General features: G+C 39.8%; 4 protein-coding genes across 8 annotated transcripts; 2 read left to right on the forward strand and 2 right to left on the reverse strand.

The window, feature by feature from the left end:
• The first annotated feature begins 4432 nt into the window (after positions 1-4432).
• LOC136240193 (uncharacterized) lies at positions 4433-5524 on the forward strand. Its single transcript, XM_066031101.1, has 2 exons — positions 4433-4730; positions 4903-5524. Exons 1-2 carry the CDS (start codon positions 4494-4496, stop codon positions 5476-5478), a joined length of 813 nt encoding a protein of 270 aa, XP_065887173.1. The 5' UTR covers positions 4433-4493; the 3' UTR covers positions 5479-5524.
• Positions 5388-9557, reverse strand: LOC136240190 (uncharacterized). Of its 2 annotated transcripts, XM_066031095.1 has the most exons (12): positions 8999-9556; positions 8471-8949; positions 8261-8422; positions 8126-8212; positions 7802-8078; positions 7311-7748; positions 7116-7259; positions 6887-7057; positions 6655-6836; positions 6121-6491; positions 5867-6068; positions 5388-5819 (listed from the first exon to the last, which is right to left on the reverse strand). In XM_066031095.1, the coding sequence occupies exons 1-12, from the start codon at positions 9360-9362 to the stop codon at positions 5496-5498; spliced, it is 3201 nt and encodes a 1066-aa protein (XP_065887167.1). In that variant the 5' UTR covers positions 9363-9556; the 3' UTR covers positions 5388-5495. The 2 variants fall into 2 exon arrangements, with proteins under 2 accessions (XP_065887167.1, XP_065887166.1); XM_066031094.1 differs by having other exon boundaries at positions 8261-8949; positions 8999-9557.
• Positions 9558-9624: 67 nt separating this feature from the next.
• Positions 9625-12693, forward strand: LOC136240191 (uncharacterized). 4 transcript variants are annotated; one of them, XM_066031097.1, is made up of 3 exons: positions 9625-9851; positions 10582-10730; positions 10931-12692. In XM_066031097.1, the coding sequence occupies exons 2-3, from the start codon at positions 10616-10618 to the stop codon at positions 12337-12339; spliced, it is 1524 nt and encodes a 507-aa protein (XP_065887169.1). In that variant the 5' UTR covers positions 9625-9851; positions 10582-10615; the 3' UTR covers positions 12340-12692. The 4 variants fall into 4 exon arrangements, with proteins under 4 accessions (XP_065887169.1, XP_065887171.1, XP_065887170.1 ...); XM_066031098.1 differs by lacking the exon at positions 9625-9851 and adding an exon at positions 9881-10425 and having other exon boundaries at positions 10931-12693; XM_066031099.1 differs by lacking the exon at positions 10582-10730 and having other exon boundaries at positions 10931-12693.
• LOC136240192 (uncharacterized) lies at positions 12340-14526 on the reverse strand. Its single transcript, XM_066031100.1, has 3 exons — positions 14432-14526; positions 14066-14371; positions 12340-14007 (listed from the first exon to the last, which is right to left on the reverse strand). The coding sequence occupies exons 2-3, from the start codon at positions 14129-14131 to the stop codon at positions 13222-13224; spliced, it is 852 nt and encodes a 283-aa protein (XP_065887172.1). The 5' UTR covers positions 14132-14371; positions 14432-14526; the 3' UTR covers positions 12340-13221.
• Positions 14527-14948: the final 422 nt, after the last annotated feature.

The raw sequence follows: 14948 nt of genomic DNA on the forward strand, positions 1-14948 counted from the left end.
AACACCCCAGAATCCCTGAGCTCTCACATCCAAACGAGCACCACATTCAGTATTTGCAGAGCGATGAAAAAATCGTTCACTAGAGACAGGCTGCAAAGTAGGCTCAGTGGCTACATTTGGACAAACTTCTGACATTAACTGGGCTGTAATATCTCTTCGTTATGGCGTAATGTTGGATAACCACCATGGGAACAGGTAAAAGTATGTTCAACTGTAAACGAAGTCCCACACTGTTAAAATTCAGGTGTACCAAAAGCACCTTTAGGGGTGTCCAGTTGCATGTTTAAAAACAACTCCCTTCAGGTGTTAGAAAAGAGTGCTGTGGTGACACTTAGAGGGTGTGAAAGAAGAGTGCTAAGGTGCTGCAAGAAATATAACACCAGAGTGTAAAAGTGCTACAGGAGGTGTAAGTCCAGGGTGTGTGGTGGGGTACACTGTTAATTTCCAACACTTTCGTGGGGGTGGATCTCCTCCTATACCTTCATTTTCATTGATGATATATTTAGGAAACACATATTATGACCTGTGAAATACAGTAATTCAACATGATTACAAGTACACTTACTTGCTTGTCTTTCTACACTTTATATGTAAGTTGTAATTTGTACTTATAATGTAACTACCAAAGAAACTTTTAATTGTGGGATTTCATTCACAGAAACACCCTTGTAGGTGCAAAGGGTGTTCCCATTACACCTCATCAATGAAATATAGTTGTATTGATTATCATAATTATACAGAAGTGCAGCACTTCATGCATAGTAAACAAATTTCCTTTAGCACAATGTAAAAGCATTTATGCAGCTATTGTTTGGAAAACCAATCCATATTAATGACCGAATTTGACAAAATAAGGCTTACACGCACATCCACTTTATGACTTTGAAGTACCATAACTCATTCATTATGTAGGAGTATGCCATTAGTTTCCAATTTTGAACTGGTATTTTACTATGCTATGGAAGGACTTTGTGCAAATGTTAGGCCAATAGCTTGCTGAGTAGTCAAGTTACAGCTGGTTAAAGTCAGAAAATTGGATGTGTGTAGAAGCCTTGTTTTGTCAAATCCGGTCACATATTTATTTTAGAAGTTTTGAGATAAATGGTTTAGATTTAAAATTGCCATAGCACACATATGAAATTACACCAGAGATGCATCAATTTATTACCTTTCAGATACTTGAGTATTCCTGCTAAATAAGAAAGAAAATCAGATAACTTTAATGAGTGAACTAGCTAGCTCACTACAGTAAAATGCATATTTGTGCATATGTGATGAATTAGATAATGTCTTGATTGGTGTTCAGGGGCTGTTTACAACACAGTCCACAAGTGCAGTCAGTGACTAAATGTGATATGCATGAAATGTACTTAGGTGGGGTAAGTAATATGTAGGAGATAATAGTTCACATTTGCTATTTAATGAGGCAAATTTGAACTATCATCTCCTACACATCACATACACCACAGGAGTTCACACTATGTACAACATGTTTGGAGCATATCGCATACACATGACACTTTTTTTGTAGTGGAGGTAGAATCACAGCTGCTCACAAAGGAGTGGAAGATGGGTTGTAGAGGAGTGGGAAATAAAGACTGCAATTGAAATCCAGACATGCATGAGGTTACAGAGCTGTGCTGGCTCCTAAGTGCCTGGTATATATGCAGCAAAAGCAATTATCAACACAGAATAATAATATTATTCTGTGTTGATAATTGCTTTTGTAATGTACATGTAATCGCATACAGTTACTAACACTGTTAGAAGTGTGGCAGAAACACTTGACTGCAATTTATTTATGGGCCAAGTGACTTATCGGCCCCCATGACAACAGCACCTGCCCTGAATTATCATGCAAGATGAACACCTGCAGTTTCAAGTGAAATATAATAGTAGCTATTAACAGTATCAGATTTTACAAAACTGATACAAATTGCACATCAGACAAAATCAAATACCAGAGTATACCAGAATATTATGAATATTATGTTGGGCAACTAAAATTGGGCATTCACCAATTCCTGTCAACCCAAGACAGTCAACCTTACCAAGGCCAGAAATTTCCATTAAACTTTTCACACCACCTGCACCATTAAAGCCAGTGTCAAGTAGTTTGAGCTTAAAACCATGAACTAGTATGGTAGTATGGCAATACTCTGGTATTTGATTTTGTCTGATGTGCAATTTGTATCAGTTTTGTAAAATCTGATACTGTTAATAGCTACTATTATATTTCACTTGAAACTGCAGGTGTTCATCTTGCATGATAATTCAGGGCAGGTGCTGTTGTCATGGGGGCCGATAAGTCACTTGGCCCATAAATAAATTGCAGTCAAGTGTTTCTGCCACACTTCTAACAGTGTTAGTAACTGTATGCGATTACATGTACATTACACCCTATCATGAGGTGTTAGACCTCTGTTTAGGGTTTCCAATGAACAATTAAGGGTGTTTACAACATGGTAACACCCAACAAGTGTGACTATAAACCTCTTATGGTGGTAATTATTTTCAAGGGTGTTGCAACAACACCCTCTTGATTTTTAGAAAATCATAGGTGTCATGGTAGCACCTAAGTTTTAACAGTGCACAGATACACTCAGTAGGCAGATGGAGTAGAGGCCAGCCATAACGGAGGCAAACAGCATCACGGAAATCACTCTTATGCAGAGCAAACCCATGCTCATCAATCGGTAAAGCAGTCAACCAGCTGGATGCTCCCTTCAAACAAGCAAATTCCCTAGCACGCTGCAGATCCAGAGAAAGCTGGGGATGAAGAGCAGAAGCTAACTCTTCACAGCTGCGACGGTTCTTAAGATAGATTTCCTGCTTCAAAACAAATTGCTTATCAAGTTCAGTGACAGTGAACTCAGTTATCTGTTCAATAAGGAGAGATACCAGGGGACCAGTCACTTTCTGTGAAGAATCAAACTGAGCAACAGATGACGCACATGGGTTAATAATGCCGAGACCACCCAAGCGTGAAGGCAATGACAGTAATTGTCTCTCAAGATCACTAAATACACATTACTAAACGCACTAGGCCGCTTCGTTCCTTGTGCCGTAGCAAAGTACTACTCAGTAAATACGTAAAGCTTAGTTCAAATGAACGTACAACTACTAAGGTGAGTATCTGATGTAATATAATAGTAAAACACACTGTCATTTTTAACCCAATGCAAGATAAGGCCCACTGCTTCATGGCTTTTCTCAGTTTTGGAGTTTTAACAAGGAAACTAAAGTGCTTTTTTCCGAACAATGTATAAAGAATTAATTGTAACCGTTAATAGAGTGGAATGCTTTGTTTTGTGTAGGCGTACCACTTACCAAACTATGGTTTGAAGCTGTTTCGTTGTGCTGGGTTTTGGAGTTTTATCGTGGTACTATGTGGAGAAACATCAAGTTACTATTCAGCACAAGAGAGCTCAATGTTATGGTGGTGGAGCGCAAATATGTATGAGCTCAAATTCAGATGTGGCATTAGCCATCAAAGTATGTGAAAATGGGGTATAAAAGGTGTAGTGGAATGGAGCATATTATCAACATGAAGGAGCTGTTGGTGGTAAAATATTGTACCATGACTTCAAGCTTAGACAGGGAATAATGAACGTTTTTGGAAATGTAGCAGCTCACAGCAAATACCATCCAGTGGATATCAAGTGACGTCCTTGTGTTCGTCAGTGCTGGAAACTGATGTTGTGGACTAACGTCTAGCTAGACTCTGCTATATTATAATAATTGATATAAACAATGGAAACACATCTGAACTCCTAGGGACTACCTGCAGTTCAGATACCTGATAAATGAAGTTTTGTACAAAATCTCTTAAACACATTTGTAAAACATGAAAAAAAATTATTTAACTTCTCTAATAGAACACTCGCTACTCTAATAAAACATTCAATGAATTCAAATATTCAGATCAGATAAAAATCACAACCCTAGGAGTCACAAATGACATAGGACTCTCACACACAATCTCAGAAAGAAAATCTTAAAATTCTGAACTATATAAAATCAGTTATTTTTGCTTCTGTCTTGATTATAAGAACCATATGTGACAGACACATCCTTTGAGGTTTCCAGGATGGCTTAGAGTTAGCTAGATAATTGACTGATGGATGGTCCATTAATTGATTTGTGCAAAGCACACCTGCATCTCCATTGAGGTTCCTGAGGTCCTGTCAGTTACTCATTTCGTGCAATAGTAGCAGTGAAATGATCCTAGTAAACACCTAGATAAAGATTTATATTATTGAAATTCTAATCAAATACTTGAAATCCCTAAAACATTACACAATTTAGGGATGCTGGTCGAGAGGTCTCTCACTCAGTGAAATATTGATCGAGCAGGCGCTTATAATTTCTAATCTATAAGCGCCGTGGGAGAAAAACCACGCGAGACTAAGTCAGTGCGAGCCAGAGGAGGTTGGACACGATATAAGCGCTACCAAAAATAATCCCTTTAATTGCATAGTTTGCATACCAAAATGGCGCAGTACGCCTACGTCGATGTACTCGCGAAGGGGAACTCGTTTCAATACGTTGTTCCCAACTTTCCTGTATATAAACCTGTTTTAAGGGAAATCAAATTATGTTGGGAGGATCAGGATGATGGTACTGTACACTACTTCGACGGTTTTGCTCACGACACTGATTTGTTGGATCACCCTCTCCCTGCAGTGGCCCGGCTCCCTGTTAGCTTTGATAACGCCTTCTTAATAGACGTACGCGATTGTGGCTGTAATTGCGTATGTTTATGATTGTGTATGTATGTGAGAACGCCACATGTGCAGCTTAACTTGAACTGAATGTTGTATTACAATATTCAAATAGCTTAATAGTTGAAATTAATAAAAATTTGTTCAGTTTATTGTTTGTTTTTTTTTAATTTCACAGGAAGAAGATTTTAGTAAAGCTGTTGATCTGTCTCAATACACATTGTTCTGTGATAATAAGATTTTCGTGATGTGGAATTGGGAGTGGTTTGATTTTGATCGCGAAGAACCCAGTGATGAAGGGTCAGATATTGTTGTCGAGGATCAAGGATTAGACTCTCTCAGTGATGAAGAGGATCTCACTAATTCCTTTATTACCCATTCAGTGGTGTTCAAGTGCATAGGGGCAACAAAAGAACATCGTTACCAAGAGTTACTGGGATTGGCCAAGCAGAAGTTAAAGGATGGTCACACAGTTCCTGTTAAGCTTCAAAAGGAGCCCAGCAATAATATTGATTCCCGTTCCATTGCATTTATGTGCAAGGTTGATAAGGATTGGGAACGGATTGGATATGTTGTGTCAGAAGCTCTTCCTGATGTGCACCACGCTATGGATCACAATAAAATTCTTAAGATATACTTTGATTGGATTAGATTCAAACTGTATAAAACTCCAGGCTTGTATGCTGGAATTATTATTACAAAAAATGGAACATGGTCCCGAGTTGTTGTACAATGTAGTAGTGCTAGTCAATAATTGTAATTATTTCTGAGTTATTTCTTATGAATTGAATATGAATGCTCATCTGTTAATTGATAAACCGTGCCAGGTGGTGGTGGTAGCTTGACTGGTAAATTGTGAAAGGAGGTTCTGATTGAAGTAGATTTACGGACAGAAAGTGTAACTCTATTGTTAGATCCGAGCAATTCATACTGAGGTATACGCTTTGGCTTGGAACTTTTGTTTCCTTTCGTATCAAAATCAGGCATTTCTCCCTCATAAAAACGACTTCGAGATGACGTGTAGTAATAAAAAGGCAATTCTGGATCAAGCCTTTTAGCAAACTCATGTACAACTCTTCTCCAGCCAAATTGAACCTGCATGATAAAGCATGAGTTAGTGTATAAGATGCAATGCTATTCACCTCTTTCAGTGTGAAATCTTTTCCCACACTATCCCGCAAAACACTAAAGAAACACTCCACGTCATCGGTTGTACTTGCCCTGGGGTGCTCGGGTGGTTCATTGTTAGCAGCAAGGTATTTACACCTCCACTCACGAGATTCAATGTTAGCAGCAAGTGCAATTATTGTCTCCCTACTGAACCCTCTCACACCCGCAATGCTTCTAAACACCAGAAATACATTGTCATAAACATACCAAGCTGCATGTAATATACCTGTTAACTTCCAGTAAACTAAAATCTCTTAGTTTCTCTTCTTTGTGCCAAGGCATTAAATCATCAAGCAGGTAATTCAGAAAATCGTTGTTAAATTCACTACGTTGTACCCTTGTAAGCCCCCTTTCATCACAGGCACGTCTCCAGTTACAGACAATCCTAAGATGTTGGGCCTCTGCATTGTATTCCTTCTCCTCCATCCATTTCACTAAAGACTTGCTAAACAGTCTCTCTACGTCCTCTACAGATTGTTTACGGACACCTGATAGAGCTGTGTAAGTCAGCCCAGCAGACGAGTCATGTAAAGCTTCCTGAAACCTTTCTAACTCTATGTCAGCATGTCCTCCGGTTCTAAGACTGTGTCCAATGCGCTACATGGATTTAAAAATATATGCATTATCTCAATAACAAAAGCTGGCTGCTCATTATAAAGCATATAAATTTCTCAGCCAAACACTAACCCTAAGGAGCTATTATTGACAATCCTATACATAGGTGCTTTAGCACATTAGAAATTGTGGAACTATCACGTACCTTCAATATGTGAGCTTCATCCTCTCGTTCACAAAACTGAAGTCCCGTGATTGGATGTACTTCCGGAACATACAAATAATCTTTGAAAGGAATTCCTTTGGAGTGCCACATATCTATTTGGTGCTTATATTCCAACTGGGCCAAAATGGATCTCAACTTGTCTACTTGCGTCTCATCTTTACCTGCAACAGTAAATACCATTTCAAGCATATAGATTTTAAGATGTACATACCTTGTATCCAGGTATGAACATTATAGCCTGTAGGCACGGTCTTTAACCTGAGTCGCTCAATTGCATCATCTTGTTTTGCACCTGCCGTAATCCACCCATGAATTTGATTGAGTAGGTCTGTATGCACAGCATCATTATGAACACGTGCTGTAACAACTCCGTCAGCATTACCTAATTGTAAAATCAACATACAAAGATATACTAAATAATTGAATTAAATTTAGCTTACACAATGGACTCAACATTCCAATCATTGTCTGTAGCCCTGTACGCGAATACTTTCTTCTGGCATCACTAAGGACTTGAAACACAGACAATGGACGAGTATTCCCTTTACTCCGTAGAGAATTCCACTCGCCATCTGTAGTGAATCCTAATAAATTTAAAATAAGTGGCATGAAGAAATACCCACACTGTAGTTCACCTGCCACCTTCATCTTCCTCTTAGTCATTTCTTCAATAATCCTGTTGGAGAGCTCACGAACTTTTAAATCAGACAAGCCCTTGTATGGTATACACTGAACTGGTATCGCATATGGTTTTGTTCTTCGCATCTCTTGGCTAATCATGAAAACCAAAATATGGGTTGCTGCAGTACGTTGGTGGCGTGTTATTCCTTTAATAAAGGAACGTAACTTCTTCCGAATATCTGTCAAGAGTCTAGGAATGTTTTCTTGCTCCCAAAAGCACTGACCAGCTTCCAATCTGCTATACAATAAATTAACTTCTGTATGCAAGGATCTTCCCATTTCATTTAAGTCCCCAAGTTCCTTTATCTTCCAGCTCAAGTTGATGAGGTCTTTTTCAATGTACTTATTGGACTGCAACTTCTCTGAGTAAGTATCATTTGACTGCTTCAATTCTAAAACAATCCATTTAGTTCACTATGCATGTATAAATGTAGTGTATGTATACCTGAATAAATGAAGTCCAAGTCCTTCACTAAATCTTGCAAGGTGCGATCTAGATCTTCCCCAGCTCTATCCTTTTGTAGACCAACCTTATCGGCCTCCTCCAATCGTTGCTTATAACCCTTAAACTGCTGCTGCAAACAGCCATCATTTAGATCAACATCACCACTCCACTGTTGCTTCACAGATTCTTTAAGGCCTTTGGTGATGTCACACCCATCAGCTTTTAGCCACCACCATGCCTCAGGGCTCGACCTGGCAGCTTCATCAAGAACAGAAATCTATAATGTTGGGATGAGAGATGATAAACAATGTTAAGAAAAATTACCTGGATTTGTGAATTCAAATGTATGTTACTTGATTCGATGTCACGGCGCATTGTTCTATCCGACAGGGCTGGAATGTTGACTAATGCCTACAGCATAATAATTTTTAATTTGTGCAATCAAATCCAGCTCTTTACTTTCATAGTGCTTTGACTATGTGAGTTGTTTTCTGCCTCTTCTGATGATTGTCCAGAAAACACTACACTCCACATGGGCCCCCGGAGTAATTTTGTCCACTTCTGTCCAAATTGGCAGTACATGCTTTGCTGCCATGACCGGTAATCAGGAGGACAAGATATCTGGGTGTGAAAAGAGATTAACAGCCTTATTTCCTTACAGAAAATTACCTCTCGTAGGTCATCGCAAGCAAAAAAGCTGGCAGCATACTCAACTAAGCCCATAGGCATACGTTTCATGGGAAATTTCGAGTCGGTGTTATCTTCCCTTAGTGTCCCCATTCCTTTAGCTAAGTTGTACAAAACGTTTGTACATTTATTTAGCCTTAACTGTAACATGGCATTTGCTGAATGGCACAGGAAATCATCAGGAACTTGCAGGTCATGACAAGATAACAGATATGAAGAGAAAAGCCCAGAGAGTGTTTGTAGTTGAGTATCCTCTGGTAGGCTGCTAAACAGATCAGCAAATGTGGGTGGATTTTCATTTCCTGTATCAGGTGCAGGTGAATTTTGTGCACTACGCATGGGCTCATTCACAGGTGTCACACGTGCAGTAGAATCCTGTCCACAAAAGTCGGCCTCTGCCTCTTTTGGCGTCTTGTACTTTTTGGATAAGCCTCCAACTACTTGGAATCGGCAAGCTTGTGCTAAAAAGTAACTGTACTTAAAATTTTAACACGGCTAATATATACTTACCAGTTCTGCACGTGCTCAGGCCTGATCTAGCTTGCACAAATTCACTGGCACTTCCCCAGAAATCTTCACGCTTGTGAGCTGGCCATGCATTACCTTCACAATGAAACAGCACAAAATCAGTCAGTGCTCTTAATTCGGAATCAGTCCATCTCTCCTTTGGTTTAGGATTATGAATATGATTCGACCTGTTTCTAAAGGTTTGTGATAAAACACGTGGCGACAAACTGTTCCTATTCTGGTCCTGCTGTCTAAGAGGAATCCGCTTTGGCTCTCTATGAGGTGTTTGCAGCGTTGGGGAACTTCTTGCACGCTTCTGAGTAGAATTTTCCGGAGTACATGCTCTCGCGCAATCCTGACCATCCATTACATTCCCGCGCTGCTTTCTCACGTGATACACTTAAGTTGAACGAGGAATTTACTACTTTAAAGGGTGGGGTAGATTGGGGTAGATTGTTCGAACGGAGAAGAAATTGATTGCATTTTCGAGTGGTGTACTTAGAAACTTCATTAGAAGCTCGATTGCTTTTTACATTGAAACAGATGCGCTCACGTGTGCCGTGTCCAGCCTCCTCTGAGTGCGAGCATAGATAATACACGTAATAAAGGATTGGCAACGCGCATAGCAACTATTAGACAATCCTCGTTACGGTCGCGTGACCTATTATGTAACTTCTGCGCGTCTATCGTCATAGATACGGCTACCCCACAGAATGAATGCTCCGTTTTATCGTTCCCAGTGCTGTTATTTCGCTATCCAGTAGTAGAGAGGAGCTACTCATGTAACCCAAGATGTAACCAGTATCGATTGTAGTGAGCTATCAACTAGCGGATTTTGGGCGCTGGCAGCAACTTGGTGAGTCGTGGGGTTGGAGTCTTATTTACCGTGGCACAGGAATATCGAATCCTATGAAAAATTCGATGCGCTCCTGGTAGCCAGCTGCAGTAGGTCATGATAAGGATGGGCTATGTAAACCAGGGTTTAAGCCGATTGGCTGTTCGTAATAGGGAAAGGCACCTATAAATTTAAAGGCAGTGGTTACTGAACCGAAAGTCGGTACAATCTATGGTGTAGTATTAGTGTCAAAATAGTACAGTATTATGGTAGATACAGTGTAATTTTTTTGTGTGGGTGAAGCCAGGTGTTGAAATTACAATGAGTTGCACAATTAATTTTTGATGGGTGATGGAAAATTTATGAGGGCAGTATAAATAAATTAAAACTGCACATAGATTATTTTCCATAGGGTGATGAATATTTCTGAGGGCGGTATGATTTTTTAAAAAGGTCGATTCAATACTATGATTAATTTTGGCGAGGGCTATTAAATATTCATCGCCCTGAGCATTTGCATATCCATGGTAACCGTAAATGACGTTGGCTGACACACCCCGCCGCCATATTGCTGTACCGAAACACGTGGACAGTGGTTAGTGAGTGGCGTATCTCATGGTTTACTGTTTATTCAAGGTTTTACGGCTTATTCAAGGATTAATTGTTTGTTTATTTGTTGCTTAAATATGGTTGGATGTGCGATAATCAACAGCTCCAAGAAGTCATCCAAGACTAAATGTTCATTTTATAGGCTTCCAGCCATTATTCAGCATCAAGGTCAGCAAATGTTGGAGATTACTAGAGAGCGAAGGAGGGCCTGGCTGAAAGCTATTTCGAGAGAGGATTTAACGGAGGAGAAGCTAGCAAATGTCTGGGTTTGCGAGTGTCATTTTGTGGCTAGTGAGTACAGTATCTATTGAAAGTGCATGCATTGATTATATACAAAATATTTTATAGTGTATTATTTGTTATACTTGTACACTGTATGCGTGTTGGCTTTCAGTTCAGATTATACATTTCCTGAGTAGCTAGGAAATTTATAATCCATGATTTGATATCATTGATACTCATGAGTTTAACATTTGTCAAATGATCTGTAGGGAAGCCTGCTGACACAATGGATAAGCATAATGTTGATTGGTTCCCCACACTGGAACTTGGACACAGCAAGCTAGATGTGGCAGTAACACATGCAGCTAGTGAAAGAGCCTCAGAAAGAGAAGCACGAGCCAAAGAGAGGAACAAAAGAGTTTTCGAGACGAATTCAAATATTAGTACATCAGGCAGTACCTCAGCCTCTACCTTGGCAACTACCTCTAGTACCTCAACTACAACAACTAGTACCTCAACCAGTACCTCTACAATAACCACTATGTCAACCATAACTTCTACAACAAACAGTACCTTGATCACTAGCCCAACCTTTATTTTGACAAACGGTACCTTGACTTCAACTAGTACAACAACAGGACAGTCCAGTCAGTTGTCACTTAATTCAAACAGTGGGCTGATAGATCATGCAATACAGACAGCTGATGGTGAAACTCAAACTCCAAGGCCACCTAAAATGTGTAACAAAGCCGTACAGACGGATGACGATAATTTTTTCTGTGAGAACAACATTATGTCTGATGATGCCAAGGTACAATACTACACTGGGTTAGCTACTAGTCTTCTCCTGTTAAAAACATTTGAACTAGTGATGGGCTCCTTTGCACTAGGTGATAAACGTTCATACTATTGGAGGTCGTTCATGATAGTGCTCATGAAATTGAGGCTTAACTTGGGATTACAAGACATTGCTTACCGGTTAGGAATTTGTACATCAACTGTCAGTAGGCGTTTCCATGAAATGTTGGATATAATGTCTTGTCGTTTGGAGTGGCTCATCAAGTGGCCTGAAAGAGAGGAATTATGGAAGACTATGCCCAGCGGTTTTCGGGCAACATATGGCACTAAGGTTGTTGTAGTGATTGATTGTTTTGAGATTAAAATTGAAACCCCTACTCATCTAGTGGCAAAATCATCCACTTGGTCTCAATACAAGCATGCAAATACAGCAAAAGTGTTCATTGCAATGTGTCCACAAGGTGTAACAAGTTTTATTTCACCTGCCTGGGGTGGAAGGGTCAGTGACAAACTTTTGACAGTCAACTCTGGATTTTTAAACAAATTACTTCCAGGAGATTGTGTTCTTGCGGACCGGGGATTTGATATTGCTGAAGATGTGGCCAGAATGCAGGAAACACTTCATATACCATCATTTACAAGAGGCTGTTCCCAACTCTCACCCATAGATGTTGAGGCAACAAGGAAGTTAGCGAATGTACGGATACACATAGAACGTGTCATTGGAGCTACCCGTCAGAGGTACTCAATTTTGATGAGTTGTATCCCTATTGATTTTTTAAAGCCTAAACACCCTGGCGACAAACCACCAATCGATAAAATAATATTAGTGCGTTCGGCCCTGAACAATCTTTGTGTTTCAGTTGTACCAGTAAAATAGTCATGTAATTGAACAATTATTATTATTATTAATAGATGAACTTTGTCATGTTATTATTTACTTCATTAAAAAACCTATACAAACTTTTAATAGTTAATAATAAACTAACACAAGGTGAAGTCACTGCTTAGTCCGCTGCCGTTTACGGGAAAACTCAGGCATTGTCCTGCAGTTTGGACAATACCACTTACTGGAACGTGGTTTAGGTATCTTGAGACATTCAAGGTGAAACCATGAGCCATGTAAACAATTAGGATTGTCACATCCAACCATTTCACCACCCTTATCTTCCTTACAGTAACAGTATGTATATTCAACAGATACCACTGAAGCTGCAGCAGTCTGATCAGGCATAACTGCCTTCCGAGAGTACCACATAGCAAGTAACTCTGGTAAAAGACAAATTTTGAAAAACTTTTTGGCAGCTTTAACATGTTCTATAAAACTTTCATTTAGAAAGATGCGTTCACATGACAAATTGGGGGAAGCATCACTGACTGTAGCTATATCAAAGTCAGCATAATTTGCTGAACAAACAAGCAGTTGTGTCTGAACCTGGTAATAATATTCATGCTTTTCAGAGAGTTTACCATTATTGAGATAGGGTGCTTCATCTGGAGTGCTCTCTCTGACGCAGTATGGGCATTTGATTTCCAGTACCCCACATCCACAGCAGTCACACTGCACCACTCCATCAGGACTGGCACCAATGTATGGATATTCTGTGCTTACTACGAATCCACTATTTCTGTACTGAAAATTTGTATGCATGGGTTTCATCATCTCAATGTATGCCAATCTTGCAACTGCTTCATGTTCACACCCCCATGTGGTTGCTGGCGTTGTGAACTTTTTCAAATGTGGATAACAGATCTGGCTTAGTCATGATTGCGAAGGATGGCTTGGGTCTGTGGCACAAACTGCTTTCATTTTTGATGCAGTAATCCTTCCTGCTCTTTGTTTAAACCAAGCTGGACTCTTGGCTTGCTCTCGAGTGTAAACTTCAATATTCTGTACCTCTTCTGGTCTAACTGATAACTGCAATTCATCACATACTTCCAACAACTCAGTGTAAAGCAATTCTTCATTTTCTGGGTTGTACAGATCAAGCAGTGATGGAGGTAGCTGAATAGTATTTGCTGTGGGTTTAAATTCATTAGAAAATGGAGGTACTATGGAACAAATTGCCGGTCGGTTGTGAGCAATATCTCTAAGGAAGACCATTTGCTCCTCAGCAGATGGAGGAACACACAACAAGGAACTTGTTGACTGACAGGCTGATGAACTAGTGGATGGGTGCTCAGAAACTGGCAATTCTTCTGCTACCTGAAACATATCCTCAAATGGTGTAATGTCACTTAGATGATGAGCCCCTCTCCTTTTGTTACAGCTGATTCTAGGCTTTGGTTTGGACAGTGGCAGCTCTGAAATTGGCAAGTATGGAATAGCATCAACAAAGGTAGGTTCCTTCCACATACAACTAGTTTGTGTGCAAGTTAGTTTTGATCGAGCTGCAGATTCCAGGTAGAAAAGGATTGCTGCTACATGAGAACAAACTTCTCCAAGTCCTGCCATGCAGGTACAATGTCCACAATCGACAGTTCCATCAAGTAGACACATCACCCATGATTCAAGTGGAGGGTCATTAGCTCGTTGCGAATGTCTCACCTGTAATTGTATTAAACTACTATACTACATAATATGGGTACTTATCTTTCTTACATACCTTGGCAACTGTAACTATTTTACTACCAATTTTCTTTGATCCCAAACAGTTCACAAAGTCACACATAAAGTACTTGTAAGCATCAAAGCTTTACACATCTCAGAGGTACAGAAGCTTGTAGTTAAAACAAGATAGTTGAAGATGTCTGTGTTTGTGACCGACGGGATAACTTCCTTACTAAGCTGTGCACTTGGTATACAATAGGGATCGCCAACATCCGCTATCTTTGTCACTGAGGTACCTTCGTTTATCACTCACTTTCAATAGCTGTGCGTGCTGACTAAGACAAACATCACTAGATGAATCCTATCAACAACAGCCATGCAATAGTAACAGCACTACTATGTATTCGCATTGATTTCATACCATATTCACTATCTAAACAGTCATTACCACTTCGGTTACCACAATCATAGGACCACTCGTATAACAGGTGGTACAGCAATATGGCGGCGGAGGTGTGTCAGTCAACGTCATTTACGGTTACCATGGATAGTCGGTATTGGTAAAACCGGGAGGGGAGCGGGAGCGGGAGCGGGAGATTGCTTGGTAAAATCAGGAACCGGGAATCGGGAGATCACGTGTCAATCTTTGCTGTCACAAGTAACACACATACGTAGCTAGAGCGCCTGCTGTGCTGTGACGAAGAAACTAATATAAACTAGTAAATTATGAGCTTGAGGGGAAAAATAGCTATAGCTAGATAAAGTTTGCATGATGGCCGTATATTAAAGGCTTTCATTAGAGCTTTATAGTTATTAGCAGTGAATGCATAAAATTGTATTGTGTGGGTTTTTAGCACAGTAATTCACAAAGTGGCTATTTTAGTGGACATAATATTTCTGAAAGGTAATTTCAGTGAATACATGCAGCAGTTATTTGG

This window comes from Dysidea avara, chromosome 12 (genome assembly GCF_963678975.1).
Source record: "Dysidea avara chromosome 12, odDysAvar1.4, whole genome shotgun sequence".
NCBI lineage: Eukaryota > Metazoa > Porifera > Demospongiae > Dictyoceratida > Dysideidae > Dysidea > Dysidea avara.